Genomic DNA, 27,047 nt, shown 5'->3' on the forward strand with positions numbered 1-27,047 from the left:
CACAGAAACATCGAGGTGGGAATTACGCTCCAAGATTTACTGAGTCCCAGCTGTGATCCCCACCCTGTCCCCAGCCCAGAGCCCGAGTGCCACCTCCAGCCCTTCCTGGGACACTCCAGGGATGGGGATCCAACCCTCCCTGGGCAGTTCCAGTGCCTGAGCCCCCTTTCCATGGGGAAATTCCTGCTGTGCCCACCCTGAGCCTGCCCTGGCCCAGCCTGAGGCCGTTCCCTCTGCTCCTGTCCCTGTTCCCTGGAGCACATCCCAAATCCCAGCTGCTGGCTCTGTTCAGCTCCCGCCCCCAAGCCCCCCCGCCAGGATCTTTTCCAGGTTCTTTTCCCAGGTTCTTCTCCCAGATTCTTCTCCCAGGTTCCTTTCCAGGTTCTTTTTCCGGATTCTTTTCCAGGTTCTTTTCCCAGATTCTTTTCCAGGTTCTTTTCCAGATTCTTTTCCAGGTTCCTTTCTAGGTTCTTTTCCCGGTTCTTTTCCAGGTTCTTTTCCCAGATTCTTCTCCCAGATTCTTTTCCCAGGCTCTTTTCCCAGATTCTTTCCCAGGTTCTTTTCCCAGGCTCTTTTCCAGGCTCTTTTCCCAGGTTCTTTTCCAGGTTCTTTTCCCAGATTCTTCTCCAGGTTCTTCTCCCAGGCTCTTTTCCCGGATTCTTTTCTCAGATTCTTTCCCAGGTTCTTTTCCCAGGTTCTCTTCCCAGATTCTTCTCCCAGGCTCTTTCCCAGTTTCTCTTCCCAGGTTCTTTTCCCAGATTCTTTTCCCAGGCTCTTTTCCAGGCTCTTTCCCCAGGTTCTTCTCCCTGATTCTTCTCCCAGATTCTTCTGCCAGGTTCTTTTCCCACGTTCCTTTCCAGGCTTTTTTCCCAGGTTCTTTTCCCAGCCTTTTTTCCAGGTTCTTTTCCCAGGTTCTTTTCCCAGTTTCTCTTCCCAGGTTATTCTCCCAAGCTCTTCTCCCAGGTTCTTTTTCCAGGCTCTTTTCCCAAGCTCTTTCCCAGGTTCTTTTCCCGGTTTTCCAGCCGCTCTGTCCGGCAGTGCTCTGCAGGAATCCCCCGCTAGAGGGGAGCTGCTGCCCACGAACAGCAGGAGCGGCGCCCCCGAGCCGCATTTACCGGCTCGGTACCCACAAAAAACCGGTCCTGGTCTGTTACAGTCACATTTTTTGGGAAAATTCTTTTATCTAGGATTTTTTTTGTTTGTTTGTTTGTTTGTTTTTTGTTGTTGTTTTGTTTTGGTTTTTGTTTGTTTGTTTTTTTGTTTGTTTTGTTTTTTGTTTGGGTGGGGGGGAAGCTGAGAAGCTTCCGAGAAAAAAGAAAACAATATTGTTTTATTTGTTTTTCTTGTGTTTTACTGCTTTGGAATGTGGTTGGAGATTGTTTATTTAACAGGTGATTGTTTTGTTAGGTTTTGTTGTAAGTTGTTTTAATTTATTGGTGAATTGGGGCCAAGCTGTGTTGGACTCTGGAGAGTCACGATTTTTTTTTTTTAACTTTTTGTAATTTTTTTATTGTTTAGTATAGTGTAGTGTAGTATTTTTTAATATAATAAGTATATTAAAATAATAAATTAGCCTTCTAAAAACATGGAATCAGATTCCTCATTCTTTCCTTCGTCTGAAAACCCCACAAATCCAACACTGGTCCTCTTCCCTTCAGACAGGAGAAGTTTTTCTCTCGGTTTTTCTGGTGGTCGCAGCACGCCCCCAGCCCTGCTGCTCCTCCCAGCCCCTCTCCGGGGGGATCGCGATGCTCCGGGTGACAAAAACCTTGGCAAGGCAGCAGCAGCGGCCCAAAAAGGGCGAGATCCTTCCAGGGAAATATTCCCAGAAAAAGCTGAACACTTCCATGCCGTTAGTGTTTTGTAAAATGTTGAAAACTGTGCACAAAAATGAGCTTTAAAATTTGCATAAATTTAAAACTCCCTTAGATATTAAAAATTAAGGGGTTTGAAGTCATAAAATGATGCAAAAATGAAACAAAATTTGCTGAAAATGCAAAGAAAAATTGAGAAATAGCACAAAACAAACTTATAATTTTGTGTGCATTTGCATAAATTTACATAAATTAGCATAAAATCAACACCTGGCTTATATATTAAATTATATTAAAAATCAGAGTTTTGAAATCACAAAAGGATGCAAAATGAACCAAAATTGCTGAAAATGTAAATGAAGATTGAAAAATAGCACCCCCAAAAACCCGAATAAATTTGAATAAATTTGAATAAACTTAAGAACTCACATATTTAAGTATATTAAAATTATATTAAAGATTAGAGTTTTGAAGTCACAAAATTACTCAAAAATGAACCAAAATTTGCTGAACATGTAAGTAAAAATTGCTACAATTAATGAATTTATAGAAAATGAATTCATTACAATCAACTCATTATCGTGGTATGTAAATAAATGTCACTAAAATGAATGACTGAATAAATTGAAATTATATTTAAATCATATATTCAAAATTTAAGTTCTGAAATGTCTCAGGTAAGGCCCCACAGCGGAGCTGCCAGACCCCACACACACCTAAACGTCATCCCAGAAGGGCACGGAAAACCAAAAGAAAAAGCAAAATAATAATAATATTTATTATTAAATATATTATTGATTATATAATCTTTAATAATTTTATATAATAATAAATAATTTATTATTATATAATGTATATATTATATTAAAATACTGCATTAAAACTATACTAAAAGAACAGAGAGAAAAGATTCGTCAGAAGGCTGGAAAGAACAATAATAAAATGAATAACAAAATCCTGTGACTGCTCACAGCCTCGGCACTGGTGGCTGTGATTGGTTATCAATTGAAATCAATCCACATGGAGCAATGGAAGATGCACCTGATGCCTTCCACAGCAGCAGATAGTTATTGTTTGCATTTCTCTCCTGAGGCTCCTCAGCTTCCCAGGAGGGGAAAAAATCCTAAAAAAGGATTTTTTCATAAAATATCATGGCCACACCACATGAAATGAGATCAGTGCAAGTTCCCTGAGATCTGTCCCCCGGAGCCCAGCAGAGGGCACAGACACACGGACACAGACACAGGGACACAGACACACAGAACTCTAATCACAGACGCGGTTAATGAAGTGCTACCCGACACCTCCCGAGGTTACTCCAGGATTTACTGTGCTGAGCACCAGGGGTGATGTTTCCCTGTCCCTTTTCACCCTAGGGCCCCTTCAGGGCTGGACGTGCCCGTTCTGGCCGGGGAGTTTGGTGTGAGGAGGATGCACAGACACTGCCCCAGGGCTCTGTGCACTCCTGCAGCAAGAAACACTCCCTGGACCATTCATCCAACTCCCTCATCCACAAAAACCTCTCGGGCAGCTCCCCACAGCCCCACTGTGTGGCCTCACTACACCCAGGAATTCACAGATGAGTGTCCCAGTCCCTTGAATTCAGCGTGGAATTTCTGTGTAGGAAAACAGATCCTTCCAGAGCACACAATGAGCAAGGTAGCCTTATTTAAAGCCCCGGCAGCTATTTATTTACTCATTTTGCCACAGCTATTTTAGAGGTTGTCATGTGAGATGGGAACTAAAATTAAAAAAATAAAAAACTTCGGGCTAATGTGACAGCAAAGCTGGACAGGATGAATCTCTCTGATTGTGACTCTCGTTTTCACAAGTTAAGTCACACTTAAGGAGGTTCTCAACTACTTTTCTACCAGACTGAAAATCCAGGTTTTCAGGTTTGAAAATCTGCCATTTTCTCATCGTAGCCAGAAAATGTTGCTTATTACACGAGATCCATCCCTCAGTGCCACGGAAGAGTGGATGGTGCTGCAGGTTTCAGGGCTAGGAGTCAGCAAGAGCTTAAAATGGGGCTGGAAGTCCAGATGTGTGAGGTGGCTGAGGGCAGCTTCTGCTTTGGCTTAGCGTGAGTCACCCCATCACTCCCAGAGTCACAGGATTTAGTGGACTCTCATTTCAAACGGAAAAAAAAAAAATGGTGGAAAATGTGCTAAGGGATATTTCGGAGTGAGTGGAGGCTGATAAAAGCAGTGACATTTGGTGCCTGGGGCCTGGCAGGGTTACTCAAGCCACCTGAGCCTGACTTCTTTCCATCCCCATCCCTCGCTCTCCTTCGCTCCTGGCTGGTTTTTAACCGGCCGCTCCATGACTCAGTCCTCTCTGCCTTTTGTGTGGAGGTGCTGGACACTCAGCTCCTTGATAAGGCACAGCAGGTTCTGCAGCAGATGTGACTTTAGTGTGAATAATCCTGAGCTCACCGGCAGCTCTGCGGCGGCCACCGCTGACGCAGCGTCTCCCGGGGTGACACGGGTGACACCGGGTGACACCGTGCTCACTGACACACCAGGCAGGGCCCTGTCGCTGCCTTCCTGGCACTCCAGACACCCCTCACACCAGCACACCCCCTCGGGTGGCCGAATTTTGGTTGAAAAGAGCCACCTGGGTGGGTTTTTTCCTTCCCTGACAGGCTCCAGATGGGCGCTCAAGGTCCCATCACACTCGGGAGGTGCAGGCCAGTGAGTCACAACCTGCTTTTCTCCTCCCTGGCTCTCTCTGCATCCAGGATTTCACTGTGAAAGCCTTGACTTGTCCAAGCTGTTTCCCAGAGTGCTGGGAACACGCAGCTCCAAGAGCCCTTCAGTGACAAAAGTGACACAGAAGCATCACAGCTGGGACAAACCTCCCCCAGGGCTGAGGACAGGGCCTTGTTTTAACCAGAAAAATCCAGAAAAAAGATCAAGCAGCAAATAAAATTAGCACTGTGGGCTACACACAACCTGCCCAAGCTCCCTCGGTGTGGGAAGGGCTGGAGGTAGCATGACCGAGGCGTGTGGGAGGAGGCACAGAAGGAAAGCTGATCCATCCTCCTGCTCTGCACTGCTTCCAAACAGGAGAGCCACGCTCACAGGGCAGGCTCGGCGTGCCCAGGCAGCCCAGGAGCACCCAGCTGTGTCTGCAGCACTCAGCAAACCTCAGGGTGTATGGCCAGGGGGGCCAGGAGAGCTCAGCTGTGCAAGCACCTTCTTAAAGGACTGCCTGGGGTTTTTCTCTGTTACTAATTAGGAGAGCATTAACCTCGGTCCTGCTGCGTGGCCAGTCCTGGAGCTGTCAGCTGGGCTGACAGGGCTGCCTTCCCCTCCCTCCCTCCCTGGCCACGCTGTTCCCACCCACAGCAGAGCATCCAGGGGTGAGCGCTGCCTTCCCTGGCCCACGGCAGCCCCTCTCCCCCTCCTGTTGCTCTCTGCCACCCAAAACGCTGCTGAGGCTTCTCCCAGGAGTTGTACAGAGGACGAGCAGCAAAGCCTGCAATAGCCAGGGGTCTGCCCTGCAATTCTGGTCCCAGTTTCCCTGCTCTGGAAGGGGCACTGGTGCCACTGGGCTGGCAGGAGGTGCAAGGCAGCGTCCTGCCAGGGAGGGTGAGCCCTCTCACACAGGGACTTGTCTTTCTCTCACAGATGTGGGTCAGAGCCCCCTCCTGAGCTCCCTCAGGCCAGGGTTTGATCAGGATCCCAGGCACAGGCACCCAGCTGGGCCCACTACAGACACAGATGTGACACAGACGGGGCTTTACATTTCCCTGCAGCTCCCTACAGCTTTTCCCCTTCTTCTGAAGTGAATTCCAGGAGTTCAAACCCCTTCCAGGCCAGGTGGGCTGGAGATCTGAGCCTGCTCTAGTGAAGATGTCCCTGTGTGTGGGTGGGACTGAGGTGATCTTTAAGGTGATCTTTAAGGTCCCTTCCCCCCAGACCTCTCCGTGGCTGTGACCCCTGGGTCCTGGCAGGCTTGGGGGCCAGCAGAGCTGTGCCAGAGGCTCCAGGCCGTGCCCAGGGGCAGGGAGCAGCTCCGAGCTGGCAGGACTGGCAGCAGCGAGGCTCCTGCCCTGCCTGCACAGCCGGTTCCAGGGGCCAGCAGGGCCAGCAGGGCCAGCCAGGCTCCCCGAGAGCCCAGCCCAGAGCAGCCCTGCCTGCAACATCCCCGATGAAAGGGCTGGGATCTTTCAGAGCATCCCGACTAACCCTTTCACAGGCCCTCATCCATCTCCTGGAAGCTTTGCCTTTTTCTGTGCCGTGCAGCCCGGGCAGGCCTGAGGAACCCGTCTGGTTTGGTCTGTGTGATCCTGTGTGATTTCTGCCTGCTCTGTGCCGTTGCTATGTTTGTGGTGGTTAAGCACAGCTCAGCTCCCAGGGCCAGCACTGACGTGAGCCCCGCGGCTCTGGAAGGAGTCAAAGCAGCCCCACAGCACTGCAGGGACAGCGTGGGGACAGCCCTGCCCCACAGCCCCCTCCCCACGCCCCCAGCACCCCCTGAGAGCCCCACAGGGCACAGACACAGAGGTTCCAAAGGGAGTCAAACTTCCCAGGGAAGGCTGTGACACCAAAACAGCTGGAGTTCAGCTCAAAAAGTTCCCAAGTGGATTTTTGGATCCTCCAACTGAGGTTGGGATCAGGTGAGTGCAGCAAGGTGGGGTTTGGTCTCTGCTCCCAGGGAACAGGGACAGGAGCAGAGGGAACGGCCTCAGGCTGGGCCAGGGCAGCTCAGGGTGGGCACAGCAGGAATTTCCCCATGGAAAGGGTGCTCAGGCACTGGAACTGCCCAGGGAGGGTTGGATCCCCACCCTGAGGTGGCACTGGGTGCTCTGGGCTGGGGACAAGACGGGGATGTGGCACAGCTGGGTCTTGGAGCTCTTTTCCAGCCTAAATGATTCTGGAATTCTGAGACTGGAGAGCATTCCCATGGCTCTGCTAACCTGTGGGGACCCCAAACCCTGTTCCCCAAAGTGCTCAGGGCTGCATGTGCTGTTCCCCAAGGCAGAGAGTCACCCCACACCCCCAGGCTGGTGGGGACAGATGCAGAGCAGGGTGCTGGGCTGTGCCCCCAACCCTCCTGACCCCATTGCCAGCCCCGTGGGGTGCTGGGGCAGGAGGAAGGGGCTGGGGTGCTCCCCCAGCAGCTCCCCGTGTGTCAGGAGAGGCTCAGGGCTGCTGCTGGGATTGCAAAACCCTGGCTGTGTTTGAGGCTGGTTTTTGCCAGCGTTACCAGGGTGCAGCAGTGACTAATTCTCTCCGAACTTTCAGTTTCAGCCTCAAGCACTGCATTTCTGAGGGACCTGCTGTGTGTTGTGCAGGGAAAAATCCCTCAGACAGCTCAGGGCTGTGGCTATCTAGGGCAGAAATACCCAGATCCAGAGATCAGCCTCAGCTCCCCGGTGCTGCACTGAGCTGGCAGAGCCAGAGCTGCCCCAGGAGGCAGACGGGGCAGGGGTGAGCACCTCTCCCCTCTCTGACTGCCCTGCAGCTGCTGAGGTACTGCTGGCCAAAAAAATAATCTGTGTTCCTGAGAAGTGAATGAAAAATGCTGCAAAAATGAGAATATTTGCGGATTGAAAACAGAGCGAAATGCAGCAAGCAACAGATTTTTAAAGTCACTTTTATGAAAGCAATCTCCGGACATTCATCAGACCTTAATCAGCAATTAAGGAGCAGCAAAGGGGTGAAGGCACAAGGACGTGGATGCTTTTACTCGTGGGGAACCCGTGTTCAAGCACCAGTCTGTGCAGCCCTGCTGCTCTCCAGGAGCCCTCAAGGAAGCCGGGGATCTGTCCTGCACCTTCTGGAAAAGTACAGCTGCTGGGAGAAGGCTCCGGGGCAGGGAGGGGGGGTTTGCCTCCACCCCTGGCCTGCGAGAAGGAATAGGGGCCTGGAAAGGTGCCATGGCAATGGTTTTCAATAACAGCAGAGGGGAGGGGACAGGGCCCCGCAGAGCTATGGCAGGAATGTCCCCTCAGGAACTCGCTGTTCCTTCCTGCAGCACCAACAACGTCAGGGCCGGGCAGCAAGGCTCGGCCAGCCCCTCTGCCCCAGGGACCCTTGTGCCCAGCCCCACAAACACAGCTGGGAGCAGGGGAGCAAAAGGAAATGCTGGCTCCAGGCACCCAGCTGCTCCCCGGAGCTGAGGAGAGCCCAAGGTGCTCACACTGCTCCCAGAGATGGGGCCAGGGGTCTTGGAAAGCCCCCCACGGGTCATGGAGGGGGTGCCCAGCACAGCCAGCACCTCCAAGGGTGCCCCTAGATTTTGGGAAGCATCTCCTCCACCTTTGTGTGAGAGAAGCCCACCACACCCCACTGGTTCTGCTGCTGCTGCTGCATCCTTGCAGGGCTGCTCTGACACGGCCACGTTGTCTGCGTGGGCAGCAGGAGGAGGCTGAGGGCTCCCACACACCCCCAGCCATGAGCAGGGGAGGAAGGAGCCAGCCACGAGCTCCTGGGCAGGCAGTGATCCCAAAATCACCAAAGATCAAATCCAGCCCCATCCCCACCTCTGAGTGCCACCTCCAGCCCTGCCTGGGACACTCCAGGGATGGGGATCCAAACCTCCCTGGGCAGTTCCAGTGCCTGAGCACCCTCTCCATGGGGAAATTCCTGCTGTGCCCACCCTGAGCCTGCCCTGGCACCACCTCAGACCATTTCCTGTTGTCCCATGTCACTTGTTCCCTGGCAGAAGAGCCTGGCTGCACCCTCCTGTTGAGGCCTCCCCATGTGTGGAGACACGAGGCCTGACTCTGTTTCAGAAGGCTGATTTATTATCTTATTATATATATTACATTAAAATACTGCATTAAAACTATGCTAAAAGAACAGAGATAAAAGAATCATCAGAAGGCTTGAAAGAACTAGAATAGAATAGAATAGAATAGAATAGAATAGAATAGAATAGAATAGAATAGAATAGAATAGAATAGAATAGAATACAAAATCTTGTGACTCTCAGAGTCCGATGCAGCTAAATCTGTGATTGGCTCTTAATTAGAAACAACCAACATGCCCCAATCACAGATTCACCTATTGCATTCCACAGTTATTGTTTACATTTCTTTCCTGAGGCCTTCAGCACCCAGGAGGGAAAAATCCTAGCAGAGGATTTTTCATAAAATATCGTGGTGACACCCTCCTGTCAGCTGGGAGGGATAAAGCCACCCCTGAGCCTCCTCTTCTCCAGGACGAAGGCAGAGCTGCCCCGTGGCACCCAGGCTGCCCCCGATGCCAAGCTGCTCCCACAGAGTGCCCAGCACAGAGCTGGGCTGTGCCTTTTATAAGCAGAGAGCTCCAGCGCCCCTCCTGACCCTGCCCACCAGGGAACAGCCATTCCCACAGCTCAGGGAGAGGAGACACAGATCACAACAGGCACCAGCACACGGACAGACAGACAGACACAGCTCAGCTCAGCTGCCACCACGCTCCTTGCAAAGCCATTTCTCTTCTCTTTAGCTGCCTTTCAGAGACCCTGGCTGCAGGGGAGGAGGAGGGGGAGGAAATGCACATCTCCAGGACTGGTGATTTGGTAGAAAGCCAAATGGAAGGCGACCAGCCCAGAGCCACTGGTGCACTTGTGACGTGGTGATATTTTATCTGACTTATGTCACGGTGGGAAGGGCAAAACAATGGGGAATTAGCACTTCTCCTCCAAGGGTTAAACTGTGGTCCTGGATGGAAACTGGCTCGTGCAGGGGAAAGGGGAAAGGCAGTAACAAGGCAGCCAGAGGTGCTGAGTGGCCTGGGCAAGCACCGTGACAGATTTCAGGCTCTCCAGAGCCTGGCTCCTTCATCCACTGACATCAAACACGGCTCTGCAGCTTTGCCTGCAGCAGCTGCTCCTCGCCCTGCATTGCTGTGCCCCCTTCCACGAGGAAGAGTCTCCAGGCTGGAAGTGCTGAGGCCCCATGCGCAGCACCTGCCTGTGGAAAAGTGTCCCAGATTGCTGTGAGAGAGGAGAAATCCACACCTCAGCACGGAGCAGTTTGTTGGGAACAGAGACCTCCCAGAAAACAGCCCTTAGAAACAGAACCCTCTCCCTGAAGGATCCCAGATGGACGTGAGTGACTGGCTCTAGGTGAGAACAGAAACAATCCAGTCTCAGAACCACTGAAGATTCCTCCAGAAGAACATCACAAAGGAAAAGCTGTCAGCTTTGGAAATACCAACTCTTTCCACTTTGAATTCACGGCTGAAGAAAAGCCCTTCCTGGTGCACAGGTGGGTGGAGGTAGGAGAAGAGCAGGTTTCAGGAGCAGGACTTGGATTAGCACCGTGATTAGTGTCACATTTTTGTGCCACTTGTCACTGCAGCGTGGGTTCTTAGAAGGCACTGAAAAAGTTAAGAGTGGCAAATTCTTCTTAAACCGTAAAGACAACTCTTTCACATCCTTTTCTGTCTTCTCAGAGGCCTTTGTGTCATCACCAGCCCACCTGTGTGTCAGAACAGGAAACACTCCAGACCTCCAGTTTCAGATGCTGCACTGGCAGATCCCTCAGCCACGAGGAGTCCAGTCCATGGCCCTGCACATCCCTTTGTGCCTGGGGAAGGGGTTCCTGCAGGGCACAGCCTGGCAGAGCCTGCTCCACCTGCTCCAGCACCCGGAGGCAAGAGCAGAGCTGTCTTTGGAATGTCACATCCCCTCTCTAAAGCAGCCTGCAGTGCTGCTCAGGGCCTCTTGTATCACCACAAGGCACGAAGTGAGCCAACAATTCCCTTTGATTCTTTCCAGGGATTTCTTTCAGCCCTGGTGGACGAATGGCATTCTGCTCCTCCTGAGACCTGCTCGGTCTGGAGGGAGAAACGGGTCCAAAATTGGCCAAAGCACCCAGCGAGTTTATGGCTCTGCACTTAGCATCCCCCTTCATCCCTCGCAGCCTCGTTAAATGTTTTGGAATCTCAAACTTGCCCAGCAGCCCATTTCTAACAAACACAAAGCCCTCCAGCGTCCTCAACAAACCCCAGCTGCAAACCAAGCCCAGGCCCTTCTGATTCCTGATCCATGAGCAAACCATTGGCAAGGAGCTCTGGAGAGCAGAGCTCTCCCTCTGGACCAGACCTCCACGGCCACCAGCCCTCCCTGCTCCTCCTCCTGCCTCTCCTCCAGCTGTGCCCAGCTGTTTCTCTCTCTCTCCCTGCCTCCAAACCCCTGAGTTTCATCCAAAAAAAATCCCGCCGCCCCCCACCCGGGAAGATCATTTTGCACCAGAAATAGAGCTCGCTATACTTGGGATGCAGCCCGGGCGCCTCAAAAATAGCAGCTGGCGGTGCCAGGCGGGGCTGTGCCAGCTGCCAGGACAGACAGACACGGTGCCAGGGGCATGTCCTCCCCTCGCAAGGCCATAAATGACCATGGTGCTGCCCAGCAAGCCAATTGCCTGGCAGGGTGGGCAGCGCCGGCCGGGACCCCTCTCCCCACATTCCTGCGGCTCAGGGGCGGCATTAACAGCAGATAAAAGTACAGAGCAGCCCAAACGGAGCATCCTGACGTCAGCCATCCCCGAAAGCCTGGAAGGGAAGCTGTAAACAGAGGAACAAAAGGAGTTTTAAACACCCATCCCCACTGGCGCCTGCAGGGAGGCGTTTAAAGGCTCGAGAGAAACGAGGGAAAGGTGCTGAAATCTGGGGGCTGGGATGTCCGGGAGGAAAATCTCCTAATGGAGTCGGAAATGCGAAAGAAAGACCGAAAGGATTTTTTTTTTTTTTCTCTCCTTGCGAACAGCTTTGTTCCCTTCTGTTCCTCCCCGTCAGGAGGAAAGGGTGGGAGCTATTGTTCGGGGCTGCGGTTCAGCTGGCTCCGCACAGCTCCCAGGGCAGCCAGAAATCCTTGGGATCAGCGTCCCGGTGACGCTGCCGAGGCTCCAGCCCAGCTGCAGCAGCCAGGAGATTCAATTTTGGGCAGTTCGGCTGCTCAGCCCCCCTGTGCTGATCTCAGTGGGTGCTACAGATGCATTTATACACCCTGGAAAGCCCTGAGCCCTCGGGCTCCTCATCCCAGCCAAAAGCAGGACTAAAGGTGTTCTCAGGGTCATCTAAAGGTGTTTCTAGTGGTCATCTAAAGGTGTTCCCAAGGTCATCTAAATGTGTTTCTAATGGTCATCTAAAGGTGTTCCCAGGGTCATCTAAAGGTGTTCCCAGTGGTCATTTAAAGGTGTTTCCCAAGGTCATCCAAAGGTGTTCCAAAGTTCATTTAAAGGTGTTTCCCAAGGTCATTTCCTGCCCTGAGGTGCCGGGTGTGACCCACACAAAGTGGGGAGTGGGACAAGTGGCCATCCCACAGTCATGGTAACAGGGGCATAGAATGGCCTGGGTTGGAAGGGACCTTAAAAATCATCTCATTCCCCTCCTGCCACAGCAGGGACACCTTCCACTGTCCCAGTGGCTCAGAGCTCCATGCAGCCTGGCCTGGGACACTTCAGGGATCCCGGGGCAGCCGCAGCTGCTCTGTGCCAGGGACCCTCCCAGGGAACAATTCCTTCTGTAGAACTGAGCTAAATTTCCCCCCAGGCTGGCACGCAGCCCATCAGCAGGAGCCCTGCCCTGCCCAGTGGCACGGGACAAATGCCACATGTGCCCAGACACAGCCCGGGGTCACGGCTGATGCTATCGCAGCTGGCACGTGGAGGACTCCAGGCTTTGTTTTAACAACAAAGAGCAAGAAAACATCCTGTAATGTAACATTGAAACCAGCACCTACGTGATTGAAATAGAAAGACCCACCAGGCACAGAGTTTGTGCCTCTTGTTTATATCAGCAGCGTCCCTGCCTGAGGGGAATGAGTGCTTCACATCACAGAGATCCATCTTTCTGTGCTGTAGTTTACATGCAGGATGGATTCTTACAATCACAGAATATCCTGAGCTGGAGGGGGCCCACAGGATCATCCAGCCCAGCCCCTGTCCCTGCACAGCCCCAAAATCCCACCCTGGGATCCCAAACCCTCCTGGAGCTCTGGCAGCCTCGGGCTGTGCCCATCCCTGGGGAGCCTGGGCAGTGCCAGCACCTCTGGGGATGAACCTTTCCCAAAATCCACCCTGACCCTGCCTGGCACAGCCCCAGCCCTTCCCTGGGTCCTGTCCCTGTCACAGAGAGAAGACTGGACATGTTTTTGGGACAGCAAACAATTGATATAACTTTTAAATTATCACCCAAAAATCCCTGAAATACATCTCTGCAATCAAGATTTCATTGCTGAAGACAAGAAAGGACAGAAGTTACCAGCTGGCCTGCAATACTACAGAGTATCAGGAAAGACTGTCAGAGTTAGTGCACATGTGCAGTTCATATCTTTCCTAAATTAGAGAAACCTGCCATTAAAACCACATGGTGCTGTGACCCAGCTGCCAATTAACAAAACCTTAACAAGACTTGAAGGAAGAACACAATACTGATGTGTGAAAATTTTACCATGGATCATATTTTGACAAGAACTTTGAGAATACGCTGAAAATAAAACACTTCTTCCCAGTGTGTAAAAGACCTGAAAAAAGCCATCATTAGCCATCTCCACCACAACTGCTGGAGAACAAAAAAAAAACCTCCTTTCAAATAAAATTAAATTATCACAGAAATTAGAAGTCTAAAAATGACACTGTAGTTTATTATTTGAGTACAGGTGGGAGTTAGATTTGGCTCGGAGACAGACTGTAACTCAAAAAATACTGTGTAGTAAGAACCTGTTAATTTATAGCCAACTGGTTACTGAGTTAGAAGGTAACTACGTCATATCAGAGTCCTCTGGGAGTTTATTTTTAAACCTGGCCTATAGCTTGGGGATGAGCACGTATTGATATGAGAGGGGCTGGTGTCATAGAGAACCCTTTGATGAGAAATAAAGCATTTTCTGTGGCCCTGTGCTGGCCCCGACACGGTGAGGAGGCTGGAATGAGCAGGAGGGTGAAATTACTGCTCCCACAGCCTTGACTCACCCAGTCTGAGCCCCAGCCAGAGCTGGCTGAGCTCCAGCGGGGTCCCTGGTGCCCAGGGGGCTTCACCCCTGTCACTACAAGGCACAAAAAAACACGACACGAACACACTGCTGCTCTTGAGGTTAAAAAGGGCAGTTCATTTTCTAACTCCAACATTTATAGGTTTCCAAAAGTGACAGTGGATTGGAGGGTGAAAGTGCCACTGGACAAACCAAGAGTCCATCAAACCTCTCCTCCTCCACAAAAGAACACAAAACAATAAGTTATTTACAGAAAGCGTGTGAGAAAGCTCGTTACAAGAATGTAAACACCAGAAGGCTTAGAAAAACTTAAAAAATCAGGGCAACACATGCCCTGCCACACACCAAATTTATCCACGAGCATCCCCTGCCACACACCAAATTTATCCACGAGCATCCCCTGCCATACACAAAATTAATCCATGAGCATGCCCTCCCATACACCAAATTTATCCACGAGCATCCCCTGCCATACAATAAACACATCCAGGAGCATCCCCTCCCACACACCAAACACATCCACGAGCATCCCCTGCCAGACCCCAAACACATCCACAATCATCCCCTGCCACACAACAAATTTATCCATGAGCATCCCCTGCCACACAACAAATTTATCCATGAGCATCGCCTCCCATACACCAAATTTATCCACGAGCATCCTCTGCCATACACCAAACACATCCAGGAGCATCCCCTGCCAGACACCAAATTTATCCACGAGCATCCCCTGCCAGAGCCCAAACCCACCCAGGAGCACCCTCTGTGCTCCCAGGGCACCCCAGACCCCCAAGCCCAGCCCAGCTGGAGCTCGGCCGTGCCGGGAGGGGGCTGGAGCTGCCCACGGTGTCTGATCTCTGATCTCACCCCCTCCCCTGCACGCCAGGGCTGCCAGGGGAAGCCCAGGGCGAGTCAGCAGGAAACGCATGCAAATGCTGCAGCCTGAGAACCCCGCTCAGGAAAGCCCCAGCACAACCTCAGCCACGCTGAGCCCCTGCTGGTGGCCCAGCAGAGCCAGCCTGGCACTGCCAGGGGGGACAGCAGCCTCACAGGGCAGCTACAGAGACCTGGGAGTGAAAACTCCCACGGCAAGGGGAAAAAATCAACCCCACACCTGGAAGTGAGGCTGCTCACACCATATAAAGGCAAAAAATAACGCTGCTTTCTGCCCTGGTTTTGGCTGTTTTTCTTGCAGTAACAGCCAGCTAGCTCTGTGCCAGACTGACGGTGTCAGCTCCAGGTAGGACCTTGGCACTGCTCTCCAGACAGGCACAGGGTTGTACAACTGCACTTCCAAAGTGGGAAACAACTCTCAAAACCTGGAATTCCTCACCCAGCCCAGCAGCAGAGAGACTCAGCTGCTTCCCCTCAGGTTCCTGGGCTCATCTCCTGGAGGTTGTGCTCAGGGTCACAGCCTCGGGCAGCTCAAAGTCCTCACAGCAATGCCAGAAAATTCTATTTCTCCCCAATCTGTCCTTTAACACCTTGGTCCCATTTAGCCCTTCACAGCCCTGATGGGTGTAACAGGACCAAGCTGGGCCTGCCCCTCTGGGGTTGCCAGCCTCCATCAGCTGTGGCCTCTGGCTCTGCCCTGGAGTGAACAGTGATGTGAGGAGCCACTCACAGCACAAATCTCACTAATTTGTTCTTTCAGCACCAGTGGATTTGAGTTAAAACAGTTTTAACTGTTTTCCCAAGCTCCCACCAGCCCTGGATGGGAGCAGATTTGGGGAAGCCAAAGCCCTGGGCACTGGGTCTGTCACAGACGCTGCTGCTGGACCAGCAGAGGGATGAGGAAGAGGTTTAGATGGGCTTTGAGGTGTTGTGATTTCTCACCACACTGTGACAGTCACACACCACGACCTTTCCTCCTTCCCCATCCCGCTGTGACTGTGGAGTTGGGGAGTGGGCTGCCCTTAAACATCACCTCCAAACAACTCTCAGTGCCCTTTCTGCTACCCTGGAGCCCAGCAGAGGAAAAAACCCAGGTGATAACCAGGCCAGGAAGATTTGCCTCTGTGTGATCTGTTGTAATGTTCTTTTTTTTCAACGTAATGGCATCACACATCCTTGTGGCCCTGCGAGTCTGCTCCTGGGGTGACTAATTCAGGATAGTCCCCAAGCCCGAGTACACCCTGCACCTCTCCAGTGCTGATGACAACAGGCAGAGCTTTGAGACAAGGGAATTGCCCAAGACACATCTAATCTGGAGCTCTGGCTCTGTGTGTCATGTGGTAGCTGGGTAGGCTGTGTCCCCTGAGCCCTGCACCTTGCTGGGGACAGCACACAGGCTCCTGTGCTGTGTCCCCACACCCCTGGGCTGTGGGGACACTCCTGTGCCTGCTCTGCTGAGTGCTGCCATGACCTGTGTTCAACTCGGGGTGTTCTGGTGGCGTTCTGGGGACACCAAGGGCTCCAAATGTGTCCCCGTGGCTGCTCTGCAGGGCACACAATGACCATTGTTTGCCTTCGGGGCGGGTGAGCAGCCTCTGGCTTGGGAGGAACAAAGCCCGGAGCCAGTTCCTGCAAACACAAAACATGCCTTTTATCACTTCATGACAAATTGGTTTGTCAGCAGCAGGAAGTGATGTTACTGCCGTCCTCAGCGAGGGGAAACTCCTCGTGGTTTCCATGGGGATGTATGCCACTGGAGAGCCGCAGATTTATACAAACTGAAAGCTCCACGCACGCCCGCTGTGAGCCAGGATTGGGGATGGGATAGCACGGGATGGTCTCAGCTGGCTCCTGCCAGCACGGCGTGGGGGAGGCAGAGAAACGGGAATTTAAAGCCCTAAACCGGGGTGAACTGTCTGCCTTAATATTCCGATAAAAGCAGCAGAGCTGGGAGAATAAATAAGGGCTGGGAAGTTAGGATTCTTCCAAAAAGTTCAGCCTGGCTGTGCCACCAAGGCATCCTCCTCCTCCTCCTCCCTCATCCTGCTCCTTCCCCATCCCTCCCAGCAATCCCCCCAGCTGATCCCACCCACCTGCCCGAAGCTGTCCCCCCGAGGGGACATTTGGCACTCTGATCTCTGTCCCCCGGGAGCAGTTTGGGACCCGGGTGCCATCCCCATCCACAAAAAGCTCGCAGCAGTCTGAGGCTGGGCTCTGGTCAGAGCCGGATTACAGGGAACAGCAGAAGGATCCCCATAAAGATGGGACAGGGCACGGGGTGTCGGGGCTGGGGGCTGGCAGGGGCCGCAGCCCTGCTCCCAGCCCACAGCAGCCTTTGTGCTGAGGCAGCTCTCTCTGCACCCCTCTGGCAGGTGCCTGCTTAGGCTCTAAAAGCTGATCTGCTGCCAGGTAATGAGTTTTATTGTTCCAAGAAACACATAAACAAGCTCCCGCGGCTGTCAGGGAGCGGATTTCTGTTTGAATTGCGATTAACAGGCAGGATTTTTTTTTTTATCAGTTGCATGGCCAGGGCTGCCAAGGTTGTATTTTTCCACTGAACGAGCTCTGCTTGGCTTTGAAGGTGAAAGTTTGTTCCACCCTTTACTGCAGGTGTAAAAAGGCTCACGTATTCAGAGACAGTCTTGCATATTTAATCAGGACAGCAATGGCAGGTTCGAGGTGCCAAGGGATTTTCCATGGGCAAAGGGGTTTTGCAGGATTTGCAGCACGGGGCAGGTTTTGGGGAGGACATTCACTTTGATGTTCGGGTACTTCAGGGAAATAAGAGTTTCTAAGTTCACTTCCCAGTGCCCAGGGATCTCTCCTCTTTTAGCTGCTCCATTTTTTCCCTGCCTCGGTGTCAGGTTGAAAGTCGCTGAGGGCTGACGTGGTGCTGACGACAGAGCTGCTCAGAGGGGCAGCTCACAGGGAAGAGCTCCAGAGGCAGCAGTGCATCATCCCATCCTCCAAGGGCACCTTCTCCCAGGAGAACAAGCCTGCATTTAGCACCATTAATACCCCAGGTAACTTGCAGGGGTTTGGGGTGCTTTGCTCATCTTGCTGTGTGACATTTATGCTCACAAAAACCTTGCCCTGTACACGCAAGATCACAGCTGCTTAAATTCCTTGATTTTACACTCACCACCTGGTGTGTGCCAGAGAAAAACTATTTTTGATGGTGCAAAAGTTGGATTTTACTCTGAATATCAGATATGCAGGAGCTGGTGGCTCCCTTGTGGAATATGGGAAACCCAGAACCCTGCTGCTCCCTCAGCATCTCTCTCCTCTTATCCTGCCTAGGAAATCAAGCTTCCAGCTGCATCCCACAGCTTCCCTGGGAAGGGATGTGACAGCAGGGATGCTGTCCTGCCCCACAGAGCCCGGGAGAGGTGCAGATCTGTCCCAGGAACCCTTTGCTGCCCATCACCCTGCCCAGAGATGCTGCTGGAGCTCCCCTGCCTGGCTTTGGCTGTGCTGCCTCAACTCCTCACTGCCCCAACAGAAACACCAGATCCAAGTCACTCTAGTGATAATCTCCAGCAGGAAAGAATTTATTTGGGTCTGGGTAAGAAAATGGGTGAGCTGCTGGTTACCTGATCCCTTGTCATGCCCTGGTTTGTTTACAGAGACAGCCCAGCCAGCCAAATACCTCACTGCAGGCATCAGGGGGCAGTTTGAGTTGCAAAAAGGATTTAAGGAGGTGGGACAGAAAAAGAAAAACACTCTGTGAGTTTGTGCCAAGCCTTAGAGATCTGTTACTAACAGGTTAATTTTTAGACTTAACCTTTCAAGCATCAGAAGTAAACAAGGAATAAGGAAGCTTATTCCTCCTTCTTAGGAGAAGGACTATTTTAAATTGAGTGTAGCCCAGTGCCCAAGTCTCAGCTGGTTCTAACTGTTACAGCCAAATCCACTCCCAGCTGAGCAGCCAGCCTTGGCTCCCTGCCACTGCACACAATTACACGGGGACAAAGAAAAGCTCAGGTTAAGAACCTGCAGTAGTTTCTAGTCAATTATGGTGCTTAAACCCATTTTTCTCAGTCAAGACCCGAGGCCAGAAGAGCTGAAAATTACAGCTCTACACCCTGGAGCTTCACATGAGTTTTGGGACTGTGAAATGCAGTATTTTAAAGAATATATCATCCAGATGAATAGAAATATCATAATTTATTCCATTTGGTATAAAAAAGGTTATAATCATGTAACAAAACTAAGTCTTCATAAGAAGAAATATATTATTTCACATCATAAATAAATCGGCAAACATACAACCCTTGGCAACTCAAAAAAAAAAAAAAGCACTCGCCTGGTGCTTTCATGTCAGTGCTTGGGAAACAGGAAGAGCTGACAGATATACACACACAGGATTATTGTACCAAAAAATACTGAGGTATTTGGTTTCTCTAGAACTGAAACTTTACGTGTGTGAAGGCGAAAAAAAAAAGAACAAAAAACCCAACAACAATGCACTAATGTAAAAATAAATAAATAGGACTGTCTTATAAAAGGGGACAGCATCAGTGTTGCTCAAAGTGTCCAGGAATGGGAATACTGGTGAGCATGCTACTAGACATGGAGCAGGCTTGGGACAGACAGAAGACAAGGAGGGACAGCTCAGGAAGAGCCAATGTCCTTTGATCTCTGTGCAGACATCCAGACATTTGCTTGAGAAGTCAGAAACACCTGGTTCCTGTGGCACTGGGCGAGCTCCTCTCCATGGACACGCCAACAGCTCCCCACAAAACACGAGCGCCACCGTCCCTGCCCTTATTGCACCTCTGAGACAGCAAGTCTGAGTCCTGGCCACCTTCTTCACCTGCTTTTTCAGCAGCTGGGGGAAGTGGTGATGGGGCTCTGAAGGTAGCTCAAAGCACTGGACGTGGTGTGAACCGGGATGGAGACGGGGAAGTTGAAGACCGTGGTGGTGGATGCCCCCCTGTCCAGCACGGCCATGGCGGGGCTCCCCGCTTCTGCCGAGCAGTTGGGGGCCAGCACCTGCGACTCGAACTGCAGCAGCTGCCCCATGAAGCTGAAATTCGGGGAGATGATGCTCCTCCTCTGCTTGACGAACTCGAAGGCTTCGTCCAGTTTGACTCTGTTGGTCCTCATGAGGTAAGCGAGGCAGATGGTGGCGGAGCGGGAAATGCCAGCCTGGCAGTGCACAAAGACCCTTCCTCCCTCGTTCTTCACCGAGTCTGAAAGGAAAAAATCAAAGCACACAGTTAGCAAACAAGTCTCGCTGCTTCCAGAGGTGGGAAAAGCACAGACTGCTGTTTTACATTTCTTTAATCCATCCCTTCCTCAGCCTAATAGGTGCACCCGGAGCTTTTGAGACAAAGGGAGCCTTTGTCCCGAGGAAAGCAGCTATTTTCACTCTGGGCTCCAATTCCAATTACACTAATAGCTCCTCCAGGTCACTTCAGCAGCCTTGCAAGATTACTTTAATACTGATCCGCTTAAATTCACTCTTTTCTGCAAGACCAGTGCCTCTTGAATCAAGGTTTCAAACAGCTTTACGAAGCTAAGATTATGCCTGTGAGTAGAATTAAACTAATGGAAATGGTCCCCGAGTTTATCTTCCCAGTGAAATGTTATTCCCCAACCTCAAGCGGAGGTTTTACCGCGGGAAAAAACCATGCCAAAAATCATTTCCCAAGGGACATTAACCCGGAAAAAAAGCGCGGATTGCAAAAAAGAGCTCATTTACCGATGAAATCGATCGCCTCGTTGAACCAGGAGCTGATATCCGCCTTGTGGTTGTCCTCCACGGGGATGCTTTTGTACTGGTAGTGCCCCTCGAAGTGGTTGGGGCAGTTGGCCGAGACGTTGATCAGCGCCGTGATGCCCAAAGCGTCCAGCATGTCCTTGCGGGAGGCGTGATAGGCGCTTCCCAAGTACAGGAACGGCAGGATCTCCACGGGCCCGCCCTGGAAGCAGAGAGGAGCAGCGGCGCTCAGCCCCGGCCGGCGCCCCGCGGCAGCGCTGCCCGCCCGGCGGCTCCGCCCGCGGCCCCGGCGCTCACCTGGTCGTAGAGCGGGGTCCCGCAGGAGCTGCAGCCCGAGTCGGCGCTGCCGGGCGCGGGGCTGGCGCTCAGGGGCAGGCTGAGCCCGGCGGGGGCGGCCGGCTTCGTGCAGAGCTCGGAGCAGGCGGACGCGAAGGCTTCGTAACCTCCTGCGGGGGCAGAGCGGGGAGAGGTGAGCGCACGGCCGGGGACGGGGGGCACAGCGGGGCGAGCCGGCCCGGCTCCCCGGTGCCCTCCGCGGGGCCACCCGGCCCGGCCCCCCGGTGCCCTCCGCGGGGCCACCCGGCCCGGCTCCCCGGTGCCACTCACCCTTGAGGAAGCAGATGCGGGCGCCGCGGGCCTCCCGGCAGAGGGTGCCGAGCGCCAGCAGCATGGTGCTGTCGCGCTTGGGCGCCTCCAGGTCGGCGCTGCGCTCGTCCAGCAGCACCACGGTGTGGAAGAGCCCCTGGCGCAGGCGGGCGCGGAGCTCCTCGTTGGGCACGACGTGCTCCAGGGCCAGGGCGCCCTTGGCGCGGCGGCGCACGATGGTGCTGAGGCGGACGTTGCAGGAGCCGCGGATGTGCGCGGCGTTGAAGGAGAAGAAGGAGCGGCAGTCCAGCACCAGGCACTGCGCGCCGCGCTCCTGCAGCAGCGCCCGCAGCGCCTCGCACTCCAGCGCGCACACCCGCAGGTTCACCATGGCCGGGCAGCGATGGGTGGCCGGTTGGATGGCTGGGCGGATGGAAGGAAGGGAGGGAGGGCAGGGAGGTGCCGCTGTCCCCGCGTGTCCCGGAGCCGCGCTCGCTCCCGCCCTTATATCGGGGCCGCGCCGGCGGGACGGCGTTTTCTCAATGGGGCCGCGTCACGTGGTGCCGATAGGGGGCGGGGCCGCCCGCCGGCGCGGGTGACGTCAGCCTGGCCGCGCGCCAGCCGCGGGCGCGCCCGGCCCCGCCGGCGTGACGTCATCGGGGCGGGCGGGAGCGCGCGGGCGCGGGGGCGCGCACAGGGGGGCTGTGTGTGTGTGTGTGTGTGTGTGTGTGTGTGTGAACACCTGGACACAGCTGGACACGCGTGTGCAGACACGGCCGGAGTGCACACACTCCCCCGCCCCGATACAAATATATATAAAAATATATGTTAAAAAATATATGTATAAAAATATATGTATAAATATATATATACATATAAAAATATATATATAATTATATATATAAAAAGTATATATATATAAAATACACTAAAATATATGTATGTATATGTAAATTTATTAAAATATATGTGTAAATATATATAATAAATATATTATACAAATATATGATTATAAAAATATATAAACATATAAAAGAAAAAATATACCAAAATATAATATGTAAATATATGTATATATATACACATATACAGACATGTAAAATAAATAATTATACAGAATATATATTTTTATATGTTATGTGTAAATATATAGATGTATATATACATGTATATACATATATACATCTAAATGCATACACATATATTCACATGTATTTGTCTATTTTTATATATACGTGTATGTATAGGTGTGTGTATGTATATGTGCCTATGTCTATGTATCTATGTGTATATGTGTGGCTATATATTTAAAAATATGTGTATATATCTCTGTATATATTTATAAATTGTATATATATATATATGTGTATGTGGGTGGGTATAAGTGTGTATATATTTTTATTTTTATTTTTATTTTTATATATACATACATATATATATATGTGTATATATATATATACATATACATATATATATATATATATATATATATATATATATATATATATATATGGTTGATTAAAAACTCTGTGTAAGAAATCCCCCCTGCCCTGGGCTGATCCCCCAGCACGGGCAGCAGAGGAGGGGAGGATTCTGCAGCAGCACTGGCTGCTCCCTCCTTTCCCACAGAATCCAAGGCAAGAGCAGCAGCGTGGGGATGTCGAGCTTTGGACGAGGCTGTCATTATTCTCCTAAAATATTTGTCTAAAGGAGCCAGCAGACACATACATATATTTGTATTCACGCATAGGCACGGCTACATGTTCAGACAAACCCACACATAAATAAATGTGTGCACACATATATTTGTGTATATGTTTATAATGTAAACACATATTTGAGAGCCGTTCCCATCATGTTTCATGGATATGGAAAAAAACACACAGAGACCCTTGCAAAGTTCATTTTTGCCCACTGAGACCCCCCAGGGGTCGGGGCTGCCCAGTAACCGGCAGGGCACTGCTGGGAGCTCTCTTTTTTTTCCCCCCTCTTCAGTGCATCGGCACTTCCCAAAAATTTTCTTTTTTTTCCCGTGGATGACTGGCTTCCACCGAGCCACTGGGGTGTTTCTTACTCAGGGCTTCCAGTCAGCGCTGCTGCCACTTCCCCTGCTCTGCTGTGCCCCGTGTGTCCCCTCCGGGTGTCCCCAGCCCTCCCTGCCCACCTCCCGTGTCCCACCCCAGCAATTCCTCTCGCCCCGCTCTGCCCTGCTGCTCCCTGCTCGCCCCACTCTGTGTTTTCAGTTCCCCCTCAGGCTGCTCCTGTGGAGGAGAGCTCTGCACCCACCCACCCCTCACCCCAGGCTCCTCTCTCCTCTCCAGCCCCACCAGGTCCCCCCCATCACTCCTCACATTTTCTGCTCCCCAGGCTTTGACCACCTCAGCCCAGCCGGGCTGTGTGTCCAGCTGAGATCTCCAGGGTTTTCCAAGGGGGTCCAGGAGGAGGGGGATGGCCAAGGGGCATGGGTGGGTGAGTGCCAGCTCTGGCTCACCCACAGGATTGTCTCTGCTCTGCTGAGCACTGGCTTTTCCTGCCAGAACTGCAGCCCCAAAGTGAATCTGTTATTTCAACACGTTCCTTTTAAAATAAACACGGGATTGCACTTTTCGTTCCATTTATTTATTGTTGTTCTTTCAGCAGCGGGCTGGAAGCAGGTTGCAGGAGGAACACTCACACACTTGGGTGCTGGGAAATGACCCCTCTCCATCACACCAGCCCCTCAGGAGCCACCAGCTGGGCAGGGGACACACGTCCCACCACAGGGACATCACCCCTGGTGGCAGCAGCCCCATCTGTCCCCCTTGGACGTGCTGTGCTCCCAGCCAGCACCTCAGAAGATGTGACATCACCCAGCTCTGGTGTCCTTGCACATCATCTGTGCAACACCAGCCTGCCCAGATCCTTGTGAGGAGATGAGCAGCAGGAATTCTCCGGGATGGGTTCCTTGCCAGCTTCTTGCAGCACGAGCCAGCACGACAGATGGCCACAAGACAGGGCTGTGCTCATCATTTTTCCTGGAGGAAATGGACCTCAGACACGGAGCTTTCTGAGGGTCTGGACCAGGAATTGCTTCAATTCTCTCCTTTGGAGTGATTTAAGGCATCTCCTGGCAGGGGCACGGGAGAGGCAAAGTGTCTGTCCAGCCCTGTGGGATTAGGAACTGGGGACATCTTTAGAATAACGAAATCACAGCACGGTTTGGGCTGGGAGGGAGTAAAGAGCATCTATTCCACCCCATGTCTGGCTCACAGGTATCCCTGTGCCACTGACAGGCTTTTCTCTCCTCGTCCTAAACCCTTCTCAGCATCCCACAAATCTAAAAAACAGAGATTTTTTTTTTCCCCCCGAGTCTGGCATCTTCAATTTTTCCCGACTTTAAAGAAATTTCCAGGCCTGCCACCTGCCCAGCCAAGGGACAATGTGCTCTCAGTGACATCCACTTTTCTCGTCGTGATGTTAACCAGCGCCACACAAATGTTGAATATGAGCCAGGGCTTGGGCCAGGTACCTTGGCTGCTGTGAGCCAGGGCAGGGATGACACCCCACCGAGGCCTTTGCACAAAGGGAATTTATCTCCACAACAATGATAATTGCTTTTCAATGCACTTATGTAACTGTGAGGCTTTGGAATCTGGTCTTGTTTATACCCGGTGTAAATCAGGAAGAAAAAAATTCATCACATGTGGCAGTGTGTACTTAATCACTCACAATCCTGGGCTGGCTATTTCCTTGCTTTATTTTTGTTTTCTTTTCTTAAATAAACCTGCCTTAAGAACGCAAGAAAGCAGAATACAAAGCAGGCCTGAAGTGCCTTTTAGAAGCTCATACCGCCTTGAATAGCTCGCTAAAGGGTTCATTTTCCTGCCCTAACAAAAGCCAGGAAATACAAAATTAACCCCTTCCTCCAAAACAATCCCTGTTTGCGCCGGGCCACGGTGCCTTTGTGAGGGCAAGAATAGAAACATGAGCGTGGACTGTGGGGGTGGGAGTGAGGCTTTTCTGAGAGCAGATGGGACCCACTCCCATGATCCCTGAGCTTAAACATTCCCTGTTCTCTGCCAAAACATGTCCCAGGACATGAGGACATGAGGACATGATGACATGAGGACATGATGACATGAGGACATGAGTGTGAGCATTATGGACTTCTTGGGAAAATGACTTCATGGATCACGGCACAGCTGAGTGTGGGGTTTTTTTTGGTCTCAGCAGGAGCTCAGACCTGTCCTGGCTCCTGCAGGGACCAGGGCTCTCCCCTGGCTGATGTTTTTTGGAGCTGACAGAGCTGCAGAGAGCTCCTGCTCTGCCTGACAGCGATGCCAGCTTGTCCCAGCTCGGTGACAAGTGTGACAGCCCCTGGCCTGGAACGGGCCCATTGCACAAAGCACTCACCCAGTCCCACTGGTTATTCAGGCTCTTTAACCAGTCACCCATGGCCAGGATCAAATGGAACCACTCCAGAATTACAGCCCCTGGACCAGACCCCAGCCTGGATCTCCCCGCCTGCTCAGTGCAAGTTTTGCCTGAATAAAGGTACAGAGTATGGAGCCCCAGCACTTGAGACACGGGACAAAAATGCATGTGGGAACATTTGGAAACCGTGCTGGATGCATTTCTTCAGCGTGTGTAACATTTTCTCTGAATTCAGTTTCACAACCCAGCATTTCCTTTTGTAAATATTTGGACAGATTCTTACAGAGGCACGGATTCATAAAAAACAGAAGGAAAAAGAAAGGAAAGATACATAGGGAGAGAGAGAAGTAAAAAGAAGGAAGCAAGCGAGCAAGGGAGGAGGGAAGGACAGATGGAGAGAAAGAAAGGGAAACAAAAAAAGGATTCAGAGATGAAAGGTCACAGTAAAGAGAACACAAACAATATAGAATTACTGATGACTCACACTGCAAAGAAAACATTATTTTTTATGCATTTAGATCCCAAGATTTAACCCTTTGGCCAGGGTTTGGCTGAGCTCAGACTGCCTGAAATCCTTGTTCTCAGAGCTGGTGGAAGGGGAATAGGGTGGCAGGAGGGTGAGTCCTAGCAGCATGAAAATCTCTCACTCCTGGAGAGCCTGGTACATTTATTTCTGTGAGCCACGAGTGAAAAGGGTTGGTGTCAGAGCTTGGATATTTCAGCTGGGGACACATCTGGACGCTGATGGACTTTGGGGGATATGGAAAAGCCCTTTCTGCCAGCCCTGCCTGAGGAAATGTCAGCTCCCTGCCCTGCTGGCTGCTCCCAGGGGCTGGCACAGTGGGTGCCAGTCCAGCACAGAGAGACCCCCGTGGGCACTGCCTGGGCTGTGTGCTCCTCACCACGAGCTGCTGGGAGCTCCCATCTCCTCCTGATGCTGCGGGCAGAGCTCCAAACTCTCCAAAACCCAAAGATCCCAGAGTTGCAGCTGGGCTTGGCCAGCAGCTGGGCCAGCAGCCAGCACGGTGTGACCCTGGAGCTGTGTTCCCCTGTCACAGACCCACCAAAGGCTTGTCACAGCCTCAAGCCCAGGACTGGCAGCGTGGACAGTGCCCCATGCCCATCCTGCCAGGCTCCACTCCACCGAGCAGCTCCTGCAAGGCAGAAGTTCTGCTTTCTCCTCCGTGACTCACAGAGCTGCCTGGGGCAAGTTGCTTCGTGCTGCGTTTTAACATGATTACAGGCATTACAGAGCCAGCCTGGGATACCTGGATTTGATATTCAAAACCCTTAAATACCTGCCTGCAAAGGAAAAGCTCTGGGAATTAGTGGCACTGATACACTTCGCAGCTCTGGGATCAGCTTAGTAGGGCAAATGGTTTAGGCAATTTAATCTTACATTTAATTGCCTCTATTAATCTGCTATGAATCATGCCTTGCACTAGGCATGAGGGTATTTATTCAATAAAATCGCTGTATTTGTAAAGTTCTCATACTTCAAGATGAAAGGCATTAGATACACAATAAAATATACTTATGGGAAATTATTCTTCCTATTGCTGGGACGGGTATTTTCTCAACAACAGCTCCTGATGGCTGGCAGGGCAAGGCAAGGCTTCCGTGGGAGGAGGCTGAATTTGAATAGAAAACAAATGACGTAGCTCTCACCAGGAGCAGGGAGA

General features: G+C 51.7%; 1 protein-coding gene across 1 annotated transcript; it reads right to left on the bottom strand.

Annotated features, from left to right (window-relative positions):
* Positions 1 to 19,215: 19,215 nt before the first annotated feature.
* DUSP1 (dual specificity phosphatase 1) lies at positions 19,216 to 21,471 on the bottom strand. Its single transcript, XM_064387891.1, has 4 exons — positions 20,974 to 21,471; positions 20,665 to 20,813; positions 20,350 to 20,569; positions 19,216 to 19,837 (listed from the first exon to the last, which is right to left on the bottom strand). Exons 1-4 carry the CDS (start codon positions 21,341 to 21,343, stop codon positions 19,467 to 19,469), a joined length of 1,110 nt encoding a protein of 369 aa, XP_064243961.1. The 5' UTR covers positions 21,344 to 21,471; the 3' UTR covers positions 19,216 to 19,466.
* Between the last annotated feature and the right edge of the window lie 5,576 nt (positions 21,472 to 27,047).

This window comes from Passer domesticus, chromosome 13 (assembly GCF_036417665.1).
Source record: "Passer domesticus isolate bPasDom1 chromosome 13, bPasDom1.hap1, whole genome shotgun sequence".
In the NCBI taxonomy this organism is placed as follows: domain Eukaryota; kingdom Metazoa; phylum Chordata; class Aves; order Passeriformes; family Passeridae; genus Passer; species Passer domesticus.

Excerpts from the sequence above, each read along its gene's own strand:
- DUSP1 (XM_064387891.1), bottom strand. The coding sequence starts at position 21,343 with ATGGTGAACCTGCGGGTGTGCGCGCTGGAGTGCGAGGCGCTGCGGGCG. Across the intron at positions 20,570-20,664 it reads GGACCCCGCTCTACGACCAG|GGCGGGCCCGTGGAGATCCT; the intron begins GTGAGCGCCGGG and ends CTCTGCTTCCAG. Across the intron at positions 19,838-20,349 it reads CGAGGCGATCGATTTCATCG|ACTCGGTGAAGAACGAGGGA; the intron begins GTAAATGAGCTC and ends TTTTCCTTTCAG.